Here is a 26,527-nt window from a genome sequence, read left to right as displayed (position 1 = left end):
AGACAGAGTTTTAACCAATGAAGGTGTTTGCTTCTAGAATATACACTTTAAATGAACTCACTGTCCCAGTGGTGGCCACTGATGGCCTATAGTAAATTGGAGCTGCTTAACCATATTGATGTCTAATTTCTTTTAACCACAATGAACTGTCCTTATTACCAACAGCAAAGCACTACAAGGAGGCAACGGTCACATTGCTTCCTTAACCAGCTCGTGGTGTGTGAATGTTATGAAATGGTCACTCAGATATATTTTTTAAATGTAATGTTCTATAAGATGATCATGTGATGTGTACAAACTATGGTGAAAAGTGCCAGTGGTAGTAACTGTGTAAAGTATCTAATTCACAACATTAATTCCTTTAAAATACACAGCCTTCTGCCTCTGTATTGGAGTTGTCAATGCAACTCATCAAAGAAAACTGCCTAATATAAAGATCATATATATGGTAATAATTTCCCTCTTTTGTAGTCTGCACAAGTCCATAAAAGATTGTATTTTTATTACTATTTAAACAAGTGATTAAATTTAGTCTGCGCAGTGAGCAAGAGTTCACACGCATTCTTTTATACTGCTGGATTTTGTTGTGCATCATTTAAAACATTTTGTATGTTTCTTCTTATCTGTGTATACAGTATGTTCTTGAATAATGTTCATTTGTCAGGAGAACTGTGAGAAATAAACTATGTGGATACTGTCTGTTTATATTATAGAATGCTTGTTGTGACTTCCTTTGGTTAGATTTTGGATTTTTTTACTTGTATTAAAATGAAAATTGTTGTTTTTTTAAGAGTTTGCTTTACCTATCTGTCCTTTAAAAAGAGTAAGGACTCTTATGGAAAAGAGGGTGAACTGAGAAGCTCTGTGAAAGATGGTAATGTTTCACACAGTGTGTGCTGAAACACTAAATTAAACTAGGTTACAAAAGAACACATGCTATGGTTAAAGAAAAAGGCAATTATGTTCAAATATGAATAGTAAACCGGTTGAAAATTTAATGTTTTTTTAATGAAAATAAATCCCCCATGTATTTAACTTAAATAAGTGGTTTTTGAAAATCACTTTATTCCCTAGACATTGTTAATTATTAGAAAAGACAATATAAATATCCTAAGGTTGATTAAGTATTATGCTGACCCATTTTTGAGAGTCTCCTGTCTTTTTCTAATTTTAAATCAAGGCATCATTATTTACTAGTCCTCTTTAACACATTGTGTAGGGTACTAAAATCATACCCTGTATATTTTTAATTCAGAAAAAGTAATATAATTTTAAATATAGAAATAATGAGAATTTTAACATTATATTAATTAAATATTACTGATGATGTTGATAAAATATTGTATCAGAAAGAAAAGGAAATGGATTTGAGCTTAACTTCACCCTGGAATTATTATAGTAGTTGGGGCAGAAGAAGGTATTAGAATTCTGGGCATTTTGATGTTTAAATGTTAAGTGATTATGCCAGAAAATCTACCTTCAACATTTAGCAAGACTGTAGCACTTGATGGAAACTTCTGCAACTTCTGTGTTTGTATAGAAATAATACCAATTAGTTTTGGAGAACCATTTGGATCCATGCAAAAATTCCATAAAGTATGAAGTATGCTTTTGAAGAGAGCGAATGATACAGTTGTTAGGTAAACAGAAGAGATAAAATAAATTTACTTAAATGTATTTTTTCAAGGGCAAAGAGGTTCGTTTTCAACTTGTAAGAAGATATGTTTGTTTTGCATTTTTTTCAGCTCCAAGCAAATAGTCCTCATAACTTTAAAAGGCCCTAAAGGATAGTAGCGGGTAATGTGATGTTGTTGTCCTTTTACTTCTGAGGACTGCGGGAATGGGCAGGGCTGTCCCTGGCAAGCAGGCCTTCCATCTCCTACAAAGAAGTATTGGCTATAAGAGACAGCAGAGACCTGCTTGTTAAAGCATTGCTTATTAAGCAGTATTCAGTAGGTAGGATATCATATTCCCTGAAATTATGTGCTCAACTTATTTGATAAGAACTGAAGGAACTTTCAATAACACCTGTAAAACCACTGCTTAAAGGTTTAGGCAGAGGAGGTTTTGACTGGTGTGATGTGTACTAATAATAGCAAATGCTGAAACTGCTTATTATGTGCCAAGCAGGCATATATATATATAATAGGTTTAATTCTCACAACCTATGAGACAGCTTCATTTATTCTGTTTTCATATGAGGAAACCTAGCCAGAGAGATTAGATAACTTGCCCAAGGTCACATAGTAAAGTGGAGATGCTTGGATGTAGCCCAGATGGATCGCTCCAGCGTCAGCATGCGCCTCTCTCTCACTGTTTCCCTCTGTGTCGGGCACCATGTGGATGGAGGTGGAGGTGTGCAGGAGTGGATGTTCAGTCTTTCTCCCGGTGCGGTGTGGTATGGGTCCTCGAGTACAAAACCTGAGCACATGCGGTTTGTGTCACAGATGGGTATCTGTGGATGGTCTGCCATGGTGAATTAGGAAGACATACATATATTTTACAGATTCTAATTTGGCAGCAAACATGCGGCTTTAGGCAATGTTGGGACTGAGACTTGTGTCCATTGCCTCGGTTAGAATTTGTTTCCATGCATGTTTGGTGCCTCTCACTTAACCCAGTAGTATGCCTTGTCCATTTTTAAACACAATTTCCTGAGGCCTGAGGAGCATTTAAAAAAAGGAAAAGACATAGAGAAATAGTACCTCATGTGTAGTAAGGATGTATGTTTTGTGAACTGTCTTTTTTAGTTATAAATATAATGTGGCATGCTACATAAACTATTTTTTACTGTGGATAGCAGAGTTGGCAGGCCATTGCTCTAGGTGTGCAGTTTGGGATTGGAAGTCTCAAGGTAGTAAGCAAAGCAGGTTTTTTCACAAGTTTTTGGAGGCATTGTCCTTTTTAGGCTATATATTTTTTTCTTACCCAGATGAAAAATTTGCTTCCGTTTATTGATCCCAGAAAAAAATATATTATTTTTCTTTTCACTATTCATGCAGTTCATTATGTGGATTTTTGAGAGTGGTAGTCACATTTAGCTCCGTGAGGACAGAGACCATCCATGCTGGTCCATTCCGAGGGCTTGGTTCTTAGATTCTCAATAAATATTTTTGGTCGGATGACCAATGTTTTGGGACATTTTTTCTCCAGGAAGGTCAGAGACACGCCTGTCCCTGAGCGTGTCTGGCGCAGAGGACTTGCCTCAGGAGGTCTCCGGGATGGGGCTCTGAGAGGGCTGGAGAATTGTGTCCTCTCCTACCTGCAGGGTGTGGTTACCCGGGTGGCTGAGAAGATTTTGGTTCTTGAGGTCACATATCCATTCTCAGCCATGGTTTCAGACTGATGTATTGGAAAGGGCACTGGAGTGGACATTCTGTGGAAGTGAGGCACTCAGTAGAAGTTGACAAAGAACCACCATCTATTGAGCACTAGGAACTAGTAAATAATTTACATGTATTTTTTTTTTATTTAAATTTTTTAATTTATTGTGCGGACATGGTTTCAAGTGTCCCACTCAGTATAACACCCTCCATATACCTCATTGTGCCCCGCATGTCCCAGGCGAAGTCTCTTCCCACCCCCATTTCCTTTGCCTCCACCCGCCCTTCCCCTCAGGCTGTTGCTATCTTGTCTGTATCTATGTGTTACATATATATAATTTGGCTAATTCCTGTCCCTTCTTTGATCCTGTCCCTTTTTCCCCCTTCCCTCTGATAGCTGTCTATCTGTTCCCTGTGAACATGCCTCTGTTTCTGTTTTGTCCCTCAGTGTATTGTGTTTATTAGATTCCACATATAAGTGAGGTCATGTTATTTCTCTCTCTCTGCCTGGCTTATTTCACTTAGTATAATAATCTCCAGGTCCATCAATGCCATCACAAAATATAATTTACATATATTTTTCTTATTAAGAGGTGGGGAGGCAGAGACAGACTCCAGCATGTGCCCGGACTGGGATCTACTTGGCAAGCCCCTATCAGGTGATGCTCTGCCCATTTGGGCTGCTGCTCTGTTGCTCAGCAACTGAGCTATTTTAGCGCCAGAGGCGAGGCCATGTAGCCATCCTCAGCACTCAGGGCCAGCTTTGCTAGAACTATGGCTACGGGTGGAGAAGAGAGCAAGATGGGGGGCGGGAAGTGGAGAAGCAGATGGTTGCTTCTCCTGCACGTGTATTAAGTTGTTTAATCTTCGTAATACTTCTGTGAGGCTGCTTACTAATACGATCTCCATGGTATATACAATAAAACTGAGGTTTAGAGGATTAAAGGCTAGCTTTCAATATTAATTGCTATATGCGGGACCGAGGATACAAAGCCTTGCTGTCATGGAGCTTATGTAGAATACCAGCAATAAAAAATACGTTGTTTTAGGCAGAGACAAATGCTGTGGAAAAGAATAATGCTTGAAGAAAACTGATGGAAGAATAGGGACCATTCTTTCATTTTTAGATGAAATAATGAAAACGCCTCCATGACAAAATAAATTTGAACAGAGATCTGAGCGGAGTGAGGAAATTAGTCTTGAAGGTAATCTTGAGGAAGGCAGGAGGACAGCAGCTACAGGGCCCCTGACCAGTCAAGAGCTTGGCTTGTACAGGCAGTATTAAACGGGCTATTGTAGATTTGGCCAAGAGCAAGAGGAGAGTGGGAGTTGATAGGGTGAGCGTACAGGGCCCGATCCGGTGAGGCCTTGAATGTAGACCAGTGTAAAGAGTTGGAATCATATTCTTATGTCTTCTACATACACACAAGCTCTTCTACTAGGCAGAGACCTCTAAGGTTCCTTACTGCTTTAAAATCCTATGACTTTAAAGTTGTGATGTCTTTTCAAGTCATTCAGATCAGTAGTGTGTTTTAGCAGTTCTGTGGAAGATTTGATTTGCACCTCTAGATACTTCTCAGGGGCAAAGCCATTTATCCCTGCAGATGTTTTTCAAGAGGACAGCCGACTAGCTTGCTGCCCTGCCATCGCCTGTCATTCCCCAAGCTCTCAAAGCTGTAGTAGGCAGGGACTGTGTTTGCCATAATGTGGTCTGTTTTAATAACGTTAATCCTGACAGAGTCATTTTGTGTTTTCTGGCACAACTGATGATTTTCATCCTGTAACTGTCTTTTCTAATTTGCTCAAGTACTCTTTGTGCTCCCCTATAAAGTGTGTGACAACTTGGGGTAGAAATAAAGTATTTAGCAACTGTGTGAGTGGTAGGAACATGCCCCTTTTTGTTAATAAAGACATACTTGTAACCAAAGAAATTTAATTTCTCTTTCAGCAAACACTAACATTTCTGTTTAAGAATGACTGCTAGAGAAAAAGAAAATAACGAAAATTACTATGTATCATGAATATACTGAGAATTCTCTGTAATAGCTCAAAACTGATCTATGACCAAAATTGAAACCATATGGGCATATCGAAAATCTCAACTCTTACTACTGTGTTTTATTCTAATTCTGTTTGGAATAAGGCTTCAAATGCTTTCCAGAATGATGCGAGTTACAAATAAATAGAAAAAGAGTTATCCTGTGTTCCATTTACTTTATTTGTACATATCCATTTCAAGAAAAAAAAAGACTTTAAAAAACAATTTTGTCCCAGAAATGGATTTTTATCTGCACAAAGAAAAAAAAAATCATGCAAACTGAAATTATGGTCTTCTGTAGTGACTGAGTAGAGGAAGATGCAGTTATTTTAGTAGAATACAGAAGAAGCTCTGATTTTGGCAATAGATAGCACAAAAGATAACCCAAACATTACTGGTTTGATGCAGGGAAACAATGTTACACTTGGGATGAGGTTGGCAAACACCTGGGCAAGGCCCCTGTGAAACAGGGAACTGGTTCCGTGCCACACTACTGGCATGCTCCTCCCTCCCACATCCGTGTTAATGCTGTTACTCTCATTCTTGTTTGGCAACAGGATTAAGTAAATAGGTGATCATTTAAAAATCAAAACTTAAGTTGACAGTAGTCCAGAGAATGCAATAATAAATCACCTCATGCTTTTAATTTATGTGTGGTCATTGGGATTAATGTATAAATGACAAAATCCCAGGTATAGAAGAGGTCAGAAAGTTTTCTCATTTGTTCTCTTAGCCATTATGACAGTATTCTAAATAGCCAGTTTAATTAAAATGAATAGAGAACTGTTATTGGTGACTAGTCTGGGTTGTTGTCTTGGAAAAGCTATACAGTTTTACATAGTTTCTTACCATGTTTTTCAAATTGAGTCAGACTTCTAAATCAGTAATTGGCATTGTCAACCTAATATCACTGGTTCTGAGCTACTAGTAGATAAGACTTGAGGAAACAGTTACCAGAGGAAGATACAATGGGGAGTTAGTTAGGGATGCTAACTAACCCCCATCTGATGAGAGGAGAACCAAATGATCAGCCTCTAGCAAGTCCTGCGGGCACAGCTGACAGGCACTGCACTGCTGTCCACATACTGCCTTAGCCCTGAGGAGCAGCCTGTGTGGTAGAAAAGTGTGCGTGCTGTGTGCAGAAAGCGGTCTGAGTTATGAGGAGATTGGGTAATACCAAACACCATGCATGGTTTCCAGACGCTTCAGACAGGTCACGCTGGGAAGCAAACAGCAATCAGGAATTGAAGGGGACACAAAAAGTTTAACCTGAAACATATTGTTAAGGTATGAACCTTTTAATATTTTTCTCTGTCTCCACTTTCCATATACATGCATTTTGTCTTCAGAAAATAGAGTCAATAGCTGTGCAGAGTTGAAGAAAAACTTCCTCTGGTGTCCTCTCTGCATTTATCTATATTTAAAAGGAAAAAAAGAAAGTTAGTCTTAAGAAATGTTTGTAAATAAGACCATTTTTAATATTAAAAATTTATTTGCTTATAATTTGCTGTGCACAATTTTAAAACATAAGACACCAAAAACAAGAAATGAGTAGTTCAAAGACTAAGTGCTTAAATTAGAAAACAATTAGACACCACTATACACGTATTAGGATGCCCAAAATCCAAAACACTGACATCACCAACTGCTGGTGAGAACGTGGAGCAACAGGAATGCTCATTTCCTGATAGAAATGCTAAGTGGTGTACAGCCACTTTGGAAGGCAGCTTGGCCACTTCTTATAAAATTAAGCACTCTTACCATATGATCCAGCAGTTGACCCTGTATTTACCCAAAGGAGTTGAAAACATCTGCACAAAAACCTGTACATGAATGTTTTATAAGAGCTTTATTCATAATTGCCAAAACTTGGAAGCAACCAAGATGTTCTGTGTTAACTGGATAAATATCCAGACAATAGAATATTTAGTGTTCAAAAGAAATGAGCTCTCAAGTCATGAAAAGATATGGTGGAAACTCAAATGCATATTGCTATGTGAAAGAAGCCAATCTGAAAAGGCCACATATATATATGATATTCTGGGGAAAAAAACTATGGAAACTAAAAAGTTTAGGGGTTGTGGGGAGAGGAATGAGTAAGTAGGACACACGGGATTTTTTGGTAGTGATACTACCGTATTACACTATAATGGTACATGTCATGCATTTGGCAAGACCCATAGGAACTCGGCTTTTTGTGATTATGATACATTGATGTAGGTTCATGGATTGTAACATGTACTTCTCTTGTGTGGAATGTTGATAGTGGGGGAAGCTGTACGTGTTTGGGGACAGGGGTATATGATGAGGACTTTATGCTCAATTTTGCTGTAAACCTAAAACTGCTCTAAAAAAATAAAGTCTTGAAAACTAGCAATGAAAACCAGGTGCCTAGTTGAGGTCAAGTATTGTGAAGGGTCATGGAAAGACTGTGGAATTCGTTAAAATGCTAAGGGCAGAGTCCGCTTGGAGATTGTTGATACACCAGTGCAAGGAGCCAGCAACAGGAAGGGAAGTGGGAAGGAAGCTGATTTCCTAGGCATCAAGGCACTAGTACCCCTTCCTCTCAAAATTTTCTAAGACGCCAACCACTGAGATTTGTCCCATCACACAGGTAACATCCACTGGGAGCAGAGGCCTGGTGATCCACTAAGACTCATGGGAAGGGAGGAGGGTAGCAAGCTTGCCTAATGCAGCTTTTTTTGAGCTTCATCTTCAGAGCTGCTCCTTTGGTAGGTTTGGCCTGGGCCTTCTAAACTGCATGTTTAACAGATTCTCTATCCCTGATTGGCAAACCGCGGCTTGCAAGCCACATGTGGCTCTTTGGCCCCTTGAGTGGGGCTCTTCCACAAAATACCACGTGTGGGCACTACCTCGATAAGAAATGTATCTACCTATATAGGTTAAGTTTAAAATTTTTGGCTCTAAAAAGAAATTTCAATCATTGCACTGTTAATGTTTGGCTCTGTTGACTAATGAGTTTGCCGACCACTGCCTCCCTACATAATATTTATTGGGTCATCTTGGACCATACTTTTTGAGAAACACAATGATTTCTTCAACTCGGTTCTACCTTCTTTGGGCAAACTAGTTTCAATTTCACAACACTAGAGACTTGACTGATACCAGAGGTAGAATGAATTCTTTTTTTTTTTAATTAAGGGAGAGACATGGAGGCAGAGACAGGCTCCTGCATGCGCCCGACCGGGATCCACCCAGCAAGCCCCCTACAGGGTGATGCTCTGCCCTTCAGGGGCCTCTGCTCCATTGCTCAGCAAGTCAGCCATTTTAGTGCCTGAAGTGAGGCCATGGAGCCATCCTCAGTGCCTGGGGCCAACTTGCTCTAACCATTTGAGCTATGGCTGTGGGAGGAGAAGAGAGAGAGAGACGAAGCGTAGGGAAGGTGGAGAAGCACATGGTCACTTCTGTGTGCCCTGACTGGGAATTGAACCTGGGACTTCCACATGCTGGGCCAATGCTCTACACAGCCAACCAACCAGGACCAGAATGAATTCTTAAAACGCATTTGAATATTCCAGAAAACAGATACAACAATGTTTATAGAAGCACTGTTTGTAATAGCCACAAACTGGAAAAATCACAAAAGTTTATTGGCAGGAGATGGGTAAATAAATTGTGGTGTAAACACCTGCCTAATGAAGGCAGCAGGAGGGAGAAAAGAACGCTTGAGACATGGAAAGGAAGCAGTCAAGGAACTGGTGCCTGAAGACCAGTGGGGACTGAAGGAGAGGGATGGAGAGGCACACCTGCGTTTCTGGCTTGAGCACCAGGTGGCTGCTCTAAAGGAGAGGGGGTACAGAAGCAGCAAGGCTCAGGGGAACAGATGAGCAATTAAGTTTTGGACAAGTTAAGGTGCCTAAGGAAACCAGGTGGAGATGCCCTAAATATATTTGATTTGAAGTTTTCGCTCTATAAAATACAATGTTCTATCTTTAAATTAAAATAAATTTTATATATATATATATATATATATATATATGGTGGCATAAGTCGTATAATGGAATACTATGGTAATGAAAAAAAAAAACTGGAGCGCCATTCAACAACATGGATTAGTCACACAGTTGAGGGAAAGATGTGTGTCTCCTAAGCATATGCATACTGAACGATTCAACTTACATTAAGTTAAAAATCGGGCAAAGCTAGGTTATATTGGTCAGGGACCCATAGGGAGGTGACAAAATTGTTAAGAGCAAGGAAATGATCAGAAAAGTCAGGATTGTGTTAACTTTTTGGGAAGAGGACAAGATGGATCAGAAGACACTTAGGGGAGCTTCGGCAATTCTCTAATTCTTGACCTTTGTGGTGATTTTACGGTGTTCATTTATTAATCTTCAAGCTTACATATTACTTGTGTGCATTCCTGTATGTGTGTTATTTCTCACAATAAAGAAAAAATTAAAATGGGAACTTAAGTATTTATGGTGGGATGACCCCCCATAAATGTGTCATCCTTGAGCCTTATAGGAGAACCAGAGACTGCCAACTGCACCTTGTGTCCCTGCCTAAAGCTCTGCATCTGGGCGGCGGGGACTTAGCCCTTGCTGTGTTTTTTTCCCTCACGGCACCTTGCCTGTTGCTTTACCTCACCTCCCTTTTCCTTTCAACCAACAAACATTCTCTGGGTGCAAACAGCATGTCCTGTGCCGGACATACCAAGTGGACTGAGACACAACCCTGCTCTGAGGGAGCTCACAGCTCAAGGGCAGACAGACCACGGACAGAACTAACACTATTCGAATGTGAGCCTGGGAGCTGTAGATAAAAAAGCATCTTACACAATCCTGGGAGGGCACAGAATCTTACTGAGGAAAGGGATCATAATCATCCTTTAAAATAATAAACTTGACCACCACTGAAGCGCTGAAGTGTGCTTTTTACTTATTTGTTATTACAATAACAAATCACTCCCGCCCTTCCTTCACCACGGCCCGTTTTCCAGCTCTCTTCCTCCTCCCCTCTCTTCAGCTTGGAGCCCATTTTCTGACCCTCAGTCTGGACTTTATATTAGGATATGAGATTCTGTGTTACAAAAATCGGGCAACTTGTTTTCAGAAACGAGTTAATAAGCCCGAGTGCCTGAAGGGCGAAACTTGTTATTTTCTGATGGCTGGGAGGCAGAAGGCTTTAGCTGCACCATTTCCCGCTTCTATTTCCATCCCAAACCAAACTACTCATTTTGCTTTGTGGCTTACATACGGGAGTTATTTATTTAACTAAATGAAAGAAAGCATCTCATTGCCACTCAGCCAGGGTCACATGCTGTGGTGGTTGCCTCTGGAGCCCAAGGACGTGAGGAGATTTAAAGCCAAAATCAAATAATCAGGCCTTCTAAGACGGAAAAAGCAGTCTTTGACTTGAGTGAGTGGGAAATCTATAAAGCTATCTGGGATCCTCCGTCCCAGGAAGCACTGTTCTGAGAATAAAATTCTAGAGGCAGTGAGGCAATTTAGAAAAAGAAAAGAAGGGTGAATATGTAGTTTATACTCAAAATATCCACAGAGCAAACAAAAAGCCCCATGTCACCCCAGCTGTCTGGCCTTAGCTTAAAGGACAAAGGTGAAGACCCAGAGCAAAGCAGGACCCATCAGAAAGTTTCTGTAGAGTTTGGAACTTTTGTGGTAACGTGTACATGGAAGTTGCAGGGTGGCCATATTCTGGCTTCTGGGCCAGCGAAAGAAAAATCTGCATGCGTGTGTGTGTGAGAGAGAGAGAGAGAGAGAGACAGACAGACAGACAGACAGAGAAAGAGAGAGAGAGCGCGCGCCTTTGCAAGGCAGAGGGGAGCCAGGCCCTGCAGCCTTCCCGGGACTGCTGCGTTGCAGCCTTGGGTTGCTAAACCTTATAATTATGTAAGTTCTGTGTTCCAGGCGAGGCCAGTTGTAGTTGGTGCCTGTTTCCTATAACCAAGAAGTCCTAATTTATATACCTATGGTCACAATCATGTTTTGAAAATTCCTAGCAAAAAAATTGTTGGAGGAAATAATCCAGAATGTTTGCCTCTGAGTGGTGGATGACCTAGTTTTCTATATTTGCTAAAACAAGTACATGTCCCTTTCATGACAAGAAGATAATATATATATTTTTTCCCCTGAGAACCACAGAGTGACAGGCCAAGAGGATTCCAGTAGACCATGTCTGTCCGTCTATTTTATTTTCGGATGAAGTTGTGAGGTGACTCGCCCAGTTCCCCAAGCTCCTTCGCACCACCGTGCCTCAGGCTTTCTGATGCCCAGGCCAGTTACTGCGCTTTTCCCCGTCATGCTACATTTCACTCATTTTTTCCAATGATAAATTCTCTCTAGTGGGGGAAAAAATGTTTCCTTTATAGGTTAACTCTTGCATGTGACCACTGTACTGCTGTGTTGAGCAAGTTTCGACAGCGGCACTGAGGCAGCGTCTAAACTGGGCGGTAAGAAGCGCCACCATTGATGACTGATGTCTCCCTCAGAATGGAGGCGGTGCTGCTCTAACCCGGTCAGATGCAGAGCAAAGCTAGCTTTGTGCGAGAGGGGCAGACAGCTAGAAACTCAGCGTCCACTGGTGTCACATCTGCCTCTATCCTTGGGTTTCTGTTAAAAGAAGTTCCTAATGTTATTGTACGATGATGGCATAATAAGGACAAAGAATAAGGCAGTGGCTGTGTAAATTGTTTTTGTTTTGTTTTGCTAGCTTGTAGCCAAAAGGGCTTTCATCCAGCCGAGGTGTCAGCTGATAAGATTGACCATAAGCAACTGGGCAACACTGAGGCTGAGAGAAGTGCTGTTGGGGGTGGCCTCTCCCTGGGCTGGACCACAGTGTGCCTCTAACTCACTGTACATCTCACTGAGCTACTGGTTTGTCCCACTTGTATCTTGAACTGCATTCACCAGCCCAACCTAGTTTTAAAAAAACTCCTTTAATGATCCAAGAGCCCACAGGGATGGTGACCAGCACTGTTTTGGGCTCAGTGTAGGAACGAGACAGGGAGGAAGTGCTAACTATCCAAAGGGTATCACAGGCACAAGGCAAATTGTCACTTGGAATCCAGGGGGAGATGAAGCTCTTGCAAGAAGACTGGACGGGAGCCCAGAGGCCAGAAAGCAGGAAGGACAGATGCACTCTCCCTGCTTCTCCAGTCCCCCTTCAGGAAGGACAGATGCACTCTCCCTGCTTCTCCAGTCCCCCTTCTGCAGTGGGAGCTGCTGGCAAACCCCACAGGGCACCTGCAAATAATTCTCACTTTCTTGGGCCACAGACTGCACTCTCCCTATCTCTACGCTAGGGGTGGGGAGGGAGCCTTCCCCCCCCCCCTCCCCCCGCCCCCAGATCTCTGCAGCTGCGTGGGTGGAGGACAGCCTGGGCAGAGGCAATGAGACAAAGCAGCCTCCTCAAGTCGTCCTCCAGAAGCCTTGAGGGCTGGAGCCCATCCTGCACTGTAGTCAGGGCTGGGGCCGCTTTAAATATTCCCCACGTGGATCATAAGTGTTACCTCATCATGAACCCAGCTGTAACTGGGTCCAAAATGCCGGGGAAGCTGAAGAGATAAGCTTAACAAAACTGGAGGCTTCCTTTCTCACTGACTCAGGTATTTCTGAGGGTTCCAGAAGGCAGAGGTATCTGAGAATTCGGTCAGCCCTGCATCCATGTGACCATCATTTGTGAGCATGTAGAATTTAGGTTGGAAATACTGCATCAGAGAAAGAGCAAAGGGATTTTCTGGCTCTGAAAGTGGTTAAATTCTGAATTATTTAAGGATTTTTTCACCTCTCTGAATCTTTGTAGTGGGAGAAATTCCCTTCTGTCTGAGTAATTTCTGTACGTGTTCCAGGATACACAAAGTGTGGACATCACTACTCTTGGAAAGGCCTTTGGCACCCTGAATTCTTAAGCCCCTGCTGTTACATAATGCACTTTTTGTTTGCTTGTGTCTAAAGACCCAAGTCTTTGTTTTATATGGCAACCAGAGGTTACACAAAACACAGCAAAGAGTTTCAATTTGCACATCAAATCCTATTGGTAGTAGCAGCCTGGAGAGACGTGCTAGCATTCTGAGGCCACATCTGGGCACTGCAGGGAAGAGTGTGGCGATGGATTAGCAATGTCTGCCATAGGTACAGAGAGGTTGGGGATTAGGCTCTCACACCACACGTTTGACATGACTGTGTCAAATCAAAGAACACCTTCCGGGCTTCTACACCAGGCTAAGTTCTTAGATTCTGGAAAATAGATCATTAACAGGTTTAGAAAAGGAGAATTGATTATCAAACATTCGATGATGTAGCTGCCTCAGAGACAAGTTTGTTTGGTACGAATTGATGTCTCCTATGAACTTACTGTGAATAGCAGAAAGTATGCAGATGTCCAGCTCCCTATTCTGCTTTGGGAGTCTCAGGATTTTGTATCTGGAATACTGTGCTAGCCTCCCAGGTTTCTAGCCTTGTCGGTTTGGTATCTGTTCTCTAGAACAGTGGTCCCAACCTTTTTTGGGTCACAGACCGGTTTAATGTCAGAAAATATTTTCACGGACCGGCCTTTAGGGTGGGACGGAAAAATGCACAAAATAAAATTATGCGACCGGCGTAAAAAAAAAAAGTGGTATTTTAAAATATAATTGTTGAATTTACGAGACAAGCGTCAAGAGTGAGTCTTGGATGGATGTAACAGAGGGAATCTGGTAATTTTTAAAAAATAAAACATCATTCAGACTTAAATATAAATAAAACGGAAATAATGTAAGTTATTTATTCTTTCTCTGCGGACCGGTACCAAATGGCCCACGGACCAGTACCGGTCCGTGGCCCAGGAGTTGGAGACCACTGCTCTAGAAGGCTGATGGAGTGAGCTTTTAAAATTAAAATCCTGGGCCCTGGCTAGTTGGCTCAATGGTAGAGCGTCGGCCTGGCGTGCAGGAGTCCCGGGTTTGATTCCCGGCCAGGGCACACAGGAGAAGCGCCCATCTGCTTCTCCACCCCTCCCCCTCTCCTTCCTCTCTGTCTCTCTCTTCCCCTCCCGCAGCCGAGGCTCCATTGGAGCGGGGATGGCCCGGGCCCTGAGGATGGCTCTGTGGCCTCTGCCTCCGGCGCTAGAATGGCTCTGGTTGCAACAGAGCAACGCCCCAGAGGGGCAGAGCATCGCCCCCTGGTGGGCATGCCGGGTGGATCCCGGTCGGGCGCATGCAGGAGTCTGTCTGACTGCCTCCCCGTTTCCAACTTCAGAAAAATACAAAAAAAAAAAGAAAAAAAATTAAAATCCTGGTTATGTCTGTTCCCTTCAATAGTTCCCACCATCCACAAGACAAGTGGTAGCTCCTATGTAAGCTTCATCTTGAGCTGGTCCTTGCTTGCCTGCCCAGCCCCTTCTCTTGTCCTTTTCCTTGTCACATTATGTGACAGCCAACCTCAATTCCTGACCCTCCTGACGTGGGGGACCCTTCCATGTGGAGTGCCCTGCTCCCCTCTCGACTCCTCCCCCCTCGAGACTCAGTTTAGCTGACCTTCCTCAGTGCCTCTCCTCTTCCCTTTGCCCGGGTGAAAGGGCCCCGTGATGCAGGTTTCCATCCCCTACCAAAACTTGAAGCTCTCACAGGCAAGCTGCATCTTAATCTGCGTATCCAAACCACTAGGACCACGGATGCCCTTCGGAGGTGCTTGACCCACGTTTATGAAGTGAGGGAGTGAATGGGGGTTGTGTAGTTTCGCCAAGGTCAGGAAGTGAATGGTGACTCAGCATGATTATTGCTGGTGAAGTAGACACTCCCATTTACCCCCAGGCTTCACTGTCTTACTTAGTTGCCTGCTCTCCTGGCCCCCTGTACGGCTTCTTTCAATAACAGTTCTTGCAAGAAGTTGAGGCAAAAGAGACAGGTGCTAATTATGAACTGTGTAAAAATCTAGAAATTCAAAGTTGTTGAATCACAGGTCTAGGAGAGATTGTTCTTGCATAATCCTGTTCAGCTCTGGTCTAGAAGGCAGAACTTAGGCCTCATCTGTGCCTCCCTCCCTCCCTTCCCTTCTTTTTCGCTTTCTTTTTTGGAAAAAGGAAATGTTTTTGGCAATATGATGGTATCTGTGAAAATTGCTTGACCAACATGGTCCATCTGATGACAAATATTTAATTTTGATATAAAAGTGAAGCAAGTAAGGGATCCATATTATAGCCCAAATTGTGCAGTGTATGTAGCTCTAATTCCCAGATCCCTTAACCAAAAATGTCCTGTTTTTTACTCTGTCTTAAAAAAAAAATGGGTGCCCTGGTCAAGTAGCTCAGTTGGTTAGAGTGTTGTCCTGATACGCCAAGGTTGTGAGTTTGATTCCTGGTGAGGGCACGTGCAAGAATCAATCAATGAATTCCTAAATAAGGGGAATTACATGTCAAAGTTTCTTTCTGTTTCTCTTCCTCTCTCAAGTCAATCAATATTTTTTTTTTTTTAATGGAGAACTGGCTCATTTGGAGGGGAGGAGAGAAATGACTCACCTTACGCAGCTGTGTTTTCGTCTCATAGTAGGCGATCACGGGGATGGACGCTCGGTAGTAGGCCTCGAGGCGCTTGGCAATGGCGGCGCTGTCCACGCACGGGCTGCTCTGGCCCCGCTGGAGAAGGCGGTGGGTCATGGTGTCTGCTGAGCAATCCATACAGATCACCAAGTGCGGGTCTCCAACCTGGGAGTGCAGGAGCACAGCACAGTCAGAAATTCCATTCCGTGGTGCTCTGGGAAGGCCTGGGACCCCGCGCTCTCCCTGCCTTGGCTGCCCGGTTCCGGGAGCTACACTGGGCAGGCCTGAGACTGGGCTGCCTGGCTCCGCGTCTCCAGGGCGGTCGTTTCCACGTGGTGCCTCAGAGCTGTCTGTGTCTTGCCCTCAGCCTCTGTCACCTCCTGTAATGCAGGGATTATATAGAGTGCTACCCAATGCAGCCACAATCTGTTCTCCACACTAAGGGGAGGTGTATGTGTGTGCCTGTGCGTGCACGTGCATGCATGTGTGTGTGCAAGGTGTTTCCTCGTGGAAGCCTTCACTGACCTACTGAGGCAGAGCTAGCCACTCCCTCCTCCATACCCCATGCTATCTTCCCCCAGGAGCATCACGGACTGTGTCTAGATTATGTGGCCGTTAGTACAGAGTAACGGTTGAGCACACAAAGGTTGAGTCCGGCTACTTAGGGTCAAATTCTGGAGTGCTGGCTTGTCCCCAAGATGTCTTCATCAATTCCTCACCTCCATGCTCGTTAAGTTCCTTCCACTTTGAGATGCAGAGCCCGTTCCACCCAGAATCTCAGCTGACCTATATAACTGTGTGACCAACGAAGACAGTGGAAACGATGCGGTATGCTTTTAGAAGTAAGATTACAAGAAATTGTGCAGTTTCTGCCTGGTCACCTGCCATTCAAGAAGTCCAACCATTCTGACGGCTGAGCTGCGAGGCAGCCCGACCAGCCACGTGACAGACGCTGTGCGACAGAGGCCCGTCCAGCCACGTGACAGACGCTGTGCGGACAGAGAGGCCCGAACAGCCACGTGACAGACGCTGTGCGACAGAGAGGCCCGTTCAGCCACGTGACAGACACTGTGCACCAGAGAGGCCCGACCAGCCACGTGACAGACACTGCGGACAGAGAGGCCCGACCAGCCACGTGACAGACACTGCGGACAGAGAGGCCCGACCAGCCACGTGACAGACACTGCGGACAGAGAGGCCCGACCAGCCCTTGGCTGCGGTAGACCCCCCAGCTTTAGCTCCAGACGCGCATACTCAGCCTTATGTGATTGTATGAATCGACTGCATAAAGGACCCCAAGTGACAACCAGCCAGCCAAGCCCAGAAAACCCAGAACCCTAGTAGAGAAAATAACAAATCATTTTAAGCTACCTGACTTTATTATTAGCTGAAAGTGTCACTCAACTTCTCTGTGCCCCAGTTTTCTCATTACTGTGTGGATTAAGTAAAATTAAATAAGGTAATGTAAGTATGTTTCCTGGCATATAGTATATAAATATTAGCTATTATGCTTATTTGCGCTATTAGGCTACAATCTCTTTGCGTGCAGGGGTTAGGAGTGCTTAGCTCCTGGTCCCAAGTCTTGCATATGGTGAAAATGTTTTAATGAGTGAATAATGATATGAAAAAGCAGCACGAATCTCCCATCTTCCCACGCTTCTTTTCATTGCTCTTTTGCTCCTGACATCTCTGTCGGTGTTGCCTCTACTACCAACCCCAGCCCTGGATCAAAAGAATCTGTTGCTCCCTCCTGACCTTGCACTCATCAGGCTGTGAGAAGTCAGGCTTGCCACCCCAAGCAAGTGCCTGGGAGGGATGGGAACAAAGTCGGGGTGGGGAAAACTTTAGGTAACACACATAATGTTACGTTACTAGTAAGTGTTGAGCAAACATTTATCTCCCCTATCTCAATAATTTACTTTAAGGAAGAGTGGAAAATTGATTCAAAATCTAGAAGAGTGAAAAAGACTTCCGGAATATGTCACACAACTGTTCTGTTGTATTAATTAAAAAACAAAATGTACCTGTATTTAAGCAAAAAGAAAGGCTAAGTGAAGGTTTAGAAGAAAATGACCTTTCTCCACCAGCAGAGGGCGAGCTTGGGAGGCAGCCTAGTTACAGAGTTTGGCTCCCTGGAGCAATTTCTGGTTGGGCTGCATGAGACTAGGCGATTTTTCCAATTATAGGAGTTTTCAGGACACTCATGGGGACAGAAAAGATAATTCAGGGGCTCATTCAGGAACAAACAGAGATAATGTGTATCTAAGCAGGAGCTGGCAGTAAATGACTCTCTGGATCAAAATAAGCACAGAGGGCAGAGGTAGATTGTTTTCCATATTGATTCTCTCTCTCTCTCTCTCTCTTTCTATTTTTAGCGACAGAGAGAGAGAGAGAGAGACAGATAGGGAGAGAGAGAGATGAGAAGTATCAATTCTTTGTTGGGGCACCTTAGTTGTTCATTGACTGCTTTCTCATAGGTGGCTTGACTGGGACTGGGGAGGCTCCTGCTGAGCCAGTGACCCTTTGCTCAAGCCAGCAATGTTGGGCTCAAGCCAGAAACCTTGGGCTTTGAACCTGGGTCCTCTGTGTCCCAGGCCGACACTCTATCCACTGCACCACAGCCTGGTCAGGCCCCATTGAGTCTCAGCTGTGGCCCTGAGGCCAGCAGCGCAGGCCTTACCTGGGAGCTTGTTAGAAATGCAGTCTCAGGCACAATCCCGGACTATGGAACTGGTCTGCATTTTAAGATCGCCAGCTGATTCTTCACACATTAACTGCTTGAGAAGCTGCTCTACCAACCAATTTGCTTGCGCCGAGACTAGCAGGTTTGTACTAACCAATCTCTCCTGGCATCAGCGTTCCTTTCCTACATAAAAAGCTATTGAGCAGTCATTCCATTTGGCAGTGGCCTGTACCACTGATTTTTTAATACCTGAAAGTTTTTGAAATGTTCAAATGAAAATCATTTAATGCTGTTTTTCAAAGCCCTTTGATATACCCAGTCTTTTGGAGCAGCTCCCAGGTTTCCAGCTCTGCCTCTTTTTCACTGGGCTGTGATTGGCCTCTAGCGTCACATCAGCGGAGAACAGAGAACTCTGCCCTTGTCTGAATGAAGTGCAGAGACTGGGGACAACTCCCCGCCCTGGCATCACCCTGCTGGTGCCCCTGGAATTCAGTGGCACTGGGTTCTCCACGACCTTGAGTTATTCAGGGGACCTCTATTAGAACACAATGCTCTTGGAAGGGTGGTCAAGATACCAAAAGCAACATTTCAGTAGCTAAGGGACTTATATCCGTCCATTTAACCCTTGCAGCACCCAGCTAGGAGACATTTTCTCTACTTTAAGGATGATAAACGGAGGTTCATGGAGGTAAACTTGCCTAAGGTCACAGAGGACTAACTAGTTAGTGATAGCCCTGAGCCAGCCATGTGTAACTCCAGAACTTGGTGCCTTTACCCTAGTGGAGGGGGCAATCAGAGCCTTCCGAATGGGACTCAGGTCAGATGACTGGTGGGCCAGGTGGAGTCAGGAGAGGAAGATAGGATGTAGGAAAGGAAGTGAGTGCTGTTGGAAGCCATTTTATTTTAGTCTGTGGGAGCTGACTCTGGGGATCTAGTAGGGATCAGTTTTTACCTCGGCTGAGAGCAGCACTAGGATGAAGACGTGCGCCTCAGTGACTTGTGCTAGTAGCTTTCCCTCGGTAATTCGAGCAGGCTGAGCAGGAGGGGGAGTTGCCCTGTTCTCCTCTGGCCCCCACTTCAGTTTTCTTCTGACTGAGGGCACCAGCTGGACCACATTTACCAGCGGGCAGGGTCATGTCATCCAGGAATGCTCTTTTGTTGAGAATAACAACTATCTTGTTATCTCTGGCTGCCTCCCTTTCCTCACTTTAAAATGAGAATAATAATAGTTTCTCCCTCAACAGAATGATTGTGAGGATTAAATGAATTAATACAAGTCAAGTGCCTGGCCCGTTTCAAGCACAACATAAATGTGAGCTAGTATTACTTAATGTGGGCCTGGCAATATATTCATCCCTTTGAACTGTAAAAGCCCCTGATGGTCATTGGGGCTTAGAAAGGGCCAAAGGCTCCATCCATGCGTTCAGCCTGAGTCACGTGCTCCAGCATACTCACCAGTGCCTGCGTGGCCGGTAAGGGCTCCTGGCTAACCATAACGCAGAATGCCAGTTCCGCATTTGCTTTCACCCTGAGGTATGTCCCCTCAGGGGAATACACCAGAAGAGGGGTGTTTGGGTCATTCTAGCATTCCTGAACACACAGATTAATAATAATAATAGTAATACCACCCTTTTGCTAACATAACTTCTGCCCTCACACCGCCATTACCCAGCTCAAAGTTCTACAGAGAACCAGAAATCAGATGAAAAGAACAGGAAGTCTCAAGTGGAAAATCCTAAGGGGTCTCCAAGGCTCCCCACAATTCCAAACAACTACAGCACACAAACTAGAATGTCCCTTGGCCAGACTCATAACCTTTGTGTGTGTGTGTGTGTGTGTGTGTGTGTGTGTGCGCGCGCGCGCGGTCACATGCGCGCGAGAGAGAGCTAATTAGTGCTCATTCTGAAGGTTAGAATATATTTATAAACAGAATTACTGATTCTGTGGATGAAAAATGTTATGAGAACACTAAGAATAGTCAGGTAGAGGGACAGTAATGTCATCATTCACACATCCAGAAAAATTATCTGCATATTCAGGCTAAGGGCAGAATTTCAGCTAAGAGGCTCCTGGGAGGGCAACGCCAAATGCAAGTGCATGCATTTTAGTTCTGTTGATATGTGTGTAGTTCAGCTGTTGTTGAGTAAAATGTTGGCTTAGTACAAGAAAGCTTTTCAATTTCACACTAGGGAGCCAGGCTAAGCACACACCCTTCCTCAACATGATAAACTGGGGATAATAATACCTACTGAATAAGGTTGTAAAATTTAATAAAATTCCATATGTAAAGCATCTAGTTCAGTTCCCACTACATTTTAAGAGCTCACAAAATAATAGCTATTATTCTGTTAGTTATACAGTCTGTATGATTTTAACTATATAAAAACAGGAACAACAAATACTATTAACATATATTAAAATGTGAATAGGTGTTATCTCTGGGTGATTGGTTAGTCTTTGTTTTATACTTTTCTGTGTTGCCTCATATCTATATAATTTTTATTTCCATAGTCACAAAAATACAAGTAAATTTGAAAATAAGACTGTAACAATTTATTGAGCATCTTATGCAGGCTTAGAAACATGGAAGACACTTCTCGAGGATTCCATCCAATCTTCCCAACAAGTACTGAGGTATCTCTTTTCCACCTACATCTTATAGAAGAGAACTGAGCTATGTAAACTTCAGTGACTTGCCAGTGAATTGTAAAGCCAGGCTCTGGCTAGAGGCTGTAAACACTGAAGTCACTGTAACCAGTGGTTCCCAATTGGGTGGGAGATGAGGATGGTGCTTGGAAACTCCAGCTTCTCCTTCACATTTCTTCTCTCTCTCGCTCTCTTTCTCTCTCTCACACACACACTATACACCATGCTGATATGGAAGGCATAGATTAATTCAATGGGGGGGAAAAACAGCCTTGGGAATAGAATATAGGACAGTAATCGAGAAATCACATACAGACTAAGCCCTAAACTGTGGACATAGCGGTAGTCTGATTTGACCTTTAGTGATGTCATGTACAGTAGCCAGCAAATCCTTAAAGGATAATGCATCTCACAGAACTCAGTTATAGGTATGCAAAAGCATCAGTCTAACTAACCAAACTGGATCTCTTTTCGGCAGCAGATGGTCCCATGCGCCAGGCACATCAGTTTCTATGCAACAGAAAATTTGGTGAAATGTCCATAGACTGGTTAAAACAAACCACAGGCCTGACCAGACCATGGCACAGTGAATAGAGCGTCGAACTGGGATGCAGAAGACCCAGGTTTGAGACCCCGAAGTCACCAGCTTGAGCGCGGGCTCATCTGGTTTGAGCAAAGCTCACCAGCTTGGACCCAAGGTCACTGGCTCGTGCAAGGGGTTACTCGGTCTGCTGAAGGCCCACAGTCAAGGCACATATGAGAAAACAATCAATGAACAACTAAGGTGTCGCAACGAAAAACTGTTGATTGATGCTTCTCATCTCTCTCCATTCCTGTCTGTCTGTCCCTATCTATCCCTCTCTCTGACTCTCTCTCTGTCTCTGTAAAAAAACAAAAAGCAAAAACAAACAAAAAAACCCACAAGCTTGAATGGGCTTCAAACATAGTTGCACACGTGATGAACGTACAAGAAACATTCACTAGGCTGTCAACCAGGCTGATCATTCTGAATCTCTGGAGAAAATCCGATGTCTGTATTTGTCTTTGCCAAATTTCAAATGCATTACTTGCCGGTAATTTGGAGGGGGCTGTACAAATGCTGCAGTCCCTGCAGGGCATAAATAAATCAACAACAGCTCATTCCATGTTTGTAACATCTTTGTTCTTCAAGTCAAGTTTAAAGCAAGAGCTCGTTTAGACGGTTGTATCTGTTCTCTTGCACACAAGTCTAATTGATATTAGGATCTTCTAAATTTACTATACCCAGGGACAAATTAATATATAGTACATGCTTAATTTGCAAACTCCTCCCAGCAGTATGTAAAAGACTGGTTTGGTCGACACCTCACTTGAAGGTCATCAGTTCAGTAAGGCTATGGCATACTTGTATATTTTTTGAAATGACATGATGAATTTTTGCATTGGTTGAAGCTGTCCAGTCATCATGTGGATGACTCCATGTCACTTCTAAGTTCTAGTTAGGTTTCTTCTCTGACCCATTCTAACCCCTGTCAGAATGGGATCCACAGTGGGAGAGGAAGTTTTACTTTACTATAAAAAAAATCATTTGGGTGATTTGATGTCACACACAGCCAAAAGCCAGGGACAGACCAATTGACTGTCAAAGCTTTAACTCACCCTAAGTGGGTTATAAGCCAAAGAGCAAGGTGTGACGGAGCAGGGATTTACAGGTGTGTATGAGGTGAGACTGAAAAATAAATGACCCTAAACTAGGTAATGGTTGATAGCCTTCCAGAGCTTAGAAAACTCATTTATGTATGTTATACCATTTGATGCTTGTGAAACCCTTTAAATGGGGTCTGGCAGGCATCTCATTATATCCATTTTACAGAGGAGGAACCTGAAGTTGAGTGATTGCCAGGGTCACACTAATACATGGCAGAGGTAGAAAATCCAGCTCTTCTGACTCCAGACCACATGAGTGGCATGCTTTAAAGATGTCACCTGGGAAGCTCTACATAAATACAATACTGTTGTCACTTGTTGGAACACTTTGAAACCACCCTAAGCCTAAGGTCAAGTATTTGCCTTGAGACACAGTTTAAAAAGTCTCAAAAAAAGAACATGAATTATAATTTTGGTGGGTTTTTTGGGGTTTTTTTGTACATAGTAGCTGACAAAAAAGGATTCTCATCTTTACCATGCATCTTACTTAACACACTTGGCCATTTGGGGTTTCAGAAGAATATTCCACTATATCTGAGAGAAATTAAAAAAAAACCTTTTAAAAACATTTTCCTGATTCTGACTAACATAGGCTGGCAGAGCAGGGGAAGCAATGTTCTCAAGTCCTGGGAGGAACTGTCCCAGGATGGAATAAAGAAAGCCTTCAGGGAATACCAAGATGGCAGCGGAGTAGGCAGACGCACAGACTTCTAGCTCACACCACCAAACTGGATTACAAATTAATTTAGGAACATCATTAAAATGTCTATATTACCCAAAGCAATTTATAAATTCAATGTAATACCAATTAAAATACCAATGAAATACTTCAAAGATATAGAACACATATTCAAAAATTTATATGAAACCAAAAAAGAACACAAATAGCCTCAGCAATCTTGAAAAAGACGAATAAAGTGGGAGGTATCACACTTCTTGACATCAAGTTATACTACAAGGCCATTGTACTCAAAACAGCTTGGTACTGCATAAGAACAGGCATATAGATCAATGGAACAGAACAGAGAACCCAGAAATACACCTTTATGGACAATTGATTTTTGACAAAGGGGATAAGAGCATACAATGGAGTAAAGACAGTCTCTTTAACAAATGGTGTTGGAAAAATTGGACAGCTACCTGCAAAAAATGAAACTAGACCACCAACTTACACCATTCACAAAAATAAAGTCAAAATGGATAAAAGACTTAAATGTAAGTCGTGAAACCATAAGCATCTTAGAAGGAAACATAGGCAGTAAGCTCTCCGACATCTCTCGCAGGAATATATTTGCCGATTTATCTCCATGGGCAAGTGAAATAAAATACAGGATAAACAAATGGGACTAGGCCCTGGCCAGTTGGCTCAGCGGTAGAGCGTCGGCCTGGCGTGCAGGGGACCCGGGTTCGATTCCCGGCCAGGGCACATAGGAGAAGCGCCCATTTGCTTCTCCACCCCCCCTCCTTCCTCTCTGTCTCTCTCTTCCCCTCCCGCAGCCAAGGCTCCATTGCAGCAAAGATGGCCCGGGCTCTGGGGATGGCTCCTTGGCCTCTGCTCCAGGCGCTAGAGTGGCTCTAGTCGCAGCAGAGCGACGCCCCAGAGGGGCAGAGCATCGCCCCCTGGTGGTCAGAGCATCGCCCCTGGTGGGCATGCCGGGTGGATCCCGTTTGGGTGCATGCGGGAGTCTGTCTGACTGTCTCTCCCCGTTTCCAGCTTCGGAAAAATACAAAAAAAAACAAACAAAAAATACCCAAATGGGACTATATCAAACTAAAAAGTTTTTGCACAGCTAAAGACAATATAAACAGAATAAAAAGACAAACCACACAATGAGAGAACATATTCGACAATACGTCTGATAAGGGGTTAATAACCAAAATTTATAAAGAACTTGTAAAACTCAACACCAGGAAGACAAACAATCCAATCAAAAAATGGGTAAGAGAAATGAATAGACACTTCTCCAAAGAGGACATATAAATGGCCAATAGGCATATGAAAAAATGTTCAACATCACTAATCATTAGAGAAATTTAAATTAAAACCACAATAAGATACCACCTCACACCAGTCAGAATGGCGCTCATCAACAAAACAACACACGATAGGTGCTGGCGAGGATGTGGAGAAAGGGGAACCCTCCTGCACTGCTGGTGGGAATGCAGACCGGTGCAGCCACAGTGGGAAACAGTATGGAGATTCCTCAAATATTAAAAATGGATCTGCTTTTTGACCCAGCCATCCCACTTTTAGGAATATACTGAAGAACACCATATCACTGACTGAAAAAAAGAAATGCAACCCCATGTTTATGGCAGCCTTGTTCACAATAGCAAAGATCTGGAAACAGCCCAAGTGTCTGTCAGTGGACAGGTGGATTAAAAAGCAATGGTAGCCTGACCTGTGGTGGCACAGTGGATAAAGCGTCGACCTGGAAATACTGAGGTCGCCGGTTCGAAACCTTGGGCTTGCCTGGTCAAGGCACATATGGGAGTTGATGCTTCCAGCTCCTCCCCCCTTCTCTCTCTCTCTCTCTCTCCTCTTTCTCCCTCTCTGTCTCTCTCTCTCTCTTCTCTAAAAATGAATAAATAAAAAAAATTTAAAAAAAAAGCAATGGTATACACACACACACACACACACACACACACACACACACACACACAATGGAATACTATAGGGCCTTGAAAAAGAAGGAAATCTTACCTTTTGCAACAACATGGATGGACCTGGAAACTATTATGTTAAGTGAAATAAGCCAGGCAGAGAAAGAAAAATATCACATGACCTCATTCATTTGAGGAATCCAAGGAACAATGAGAACTGAGGAACGGAATTGAGACAGAGGAGGGATCAAAGGGAACACAGGAAAAGAGGACAGAGGGAAAGGGGATGATAGGATGGGATAAACCTGAAGGGAAGGAGGCAGGGCACTGTAGGAAGGGGGACAAGGGAGATGTTGTGGGGAATAGGGGGAGGGGGGTGCATTGGGGGGGACCCTTGAATCTATGTAAATACAATTAATTAAATTAAAAAAAAAAAACATTTCCTTCCAGCATGTCCAAACAAATTAATGACCTGTCCTGACCCCCTGGGGGTCCTCTCAGAGCTCTTGGACCCGAAGTTCACAGACAGGTAAGTGTGAAATCACCTGGTGGGGTGCAGCCATCTTGAAGCTTAAACCTCAATAAACATTTTTGACCCTGCAGCAGTTAGAGCTCATCTCCCATTGTATTTTAATAGTGTGTTTACAGAAGTGCCAATCCTCACTAGGCAAGGAGAGCCTCCAGGGCTAGCGCCTCCAGCCAGGCACAGGCCTGGGTCTGAGGTGGCAGGAAAAATGCTCTGCTCCTGTTACTCATAGTGCATCCCTAGGAACCTCGTCCACAGCCTGGAAGCCAGCGGGAAGATGAGCATAAACAAAGCTTATAAACACAATCCACAGGAGAATGAATACTGTTAAGATGTAAAGACCACCCAAAGTGAGCCACAGATTCAATGCAATTCCCATTGACATCTCAATGGTGTATTTTTTTTCAGAGATAGAAATATCCACCCTAAAATTCACACGGACTCTCAATGGACTTGCACACCAAAAACTGAAAAAGAATGGAGCTGGAGGTTTCACACTTCCTGATTTAAAAACTTATTTCAAA

At 43.4% G+C, this 26,527-nt stretch overlaps 1 protein-coding gene across 3 annotated transcripts in view; it reads right to left on the bottom strand.

Moving 5' to 3' along the window:
* Positions 1-5,616: 5,616 nt before the first annotated feature.
* Positions 5,617-26,527, bottom strand: part of AK5 (adenylate kinase 5) — a 241,717-nt gene continuing 220,806 nt past the window's right edge. For all 3 annotated transcript variants that reach the window (XM_066376595.1, XM_066376596.1, XM_066376597.1), the window contains 2 exons: positions 15,838-16,023; positions 5,617-6,775 (listed from right to left, as the gene is read on the bottom strand). In XM_066376595.1, coding sequence (XP_066232692.1) covers positions 6,707-6,775; positions 15,838-16,023 — 255 coding nt within the window. In that variant the 3' untranslated portion in view covers positions 5,617-6,706. The remainder of the gene's footprint in view (positions 6,776-15,837; positions 16,024-26,527) is intronic.

The sequence above is a fragment of the Saccopteryx leptura genome, chromosome 3 (assembly GCF_036850995.1).
Source record: "Saccopteryx leptura isolate mSacLep1 chromosome 3, mSacLep1_pri_phased_curated, whole genome shotgun sequence".
Classification (NCBI taxonomy): domain Eukaryota; kingdom Metazoa; phylum Chordata; class Mammalia; order Chiroptera; family Emballonuridae; genus Saccopteryx; species Saccopteryx leptura.
The sequence above is the reverse complement of the archived record's forward strand: the minus strand, read 5'-3'. Positions and strand labels throughout refer to the sequence as shown.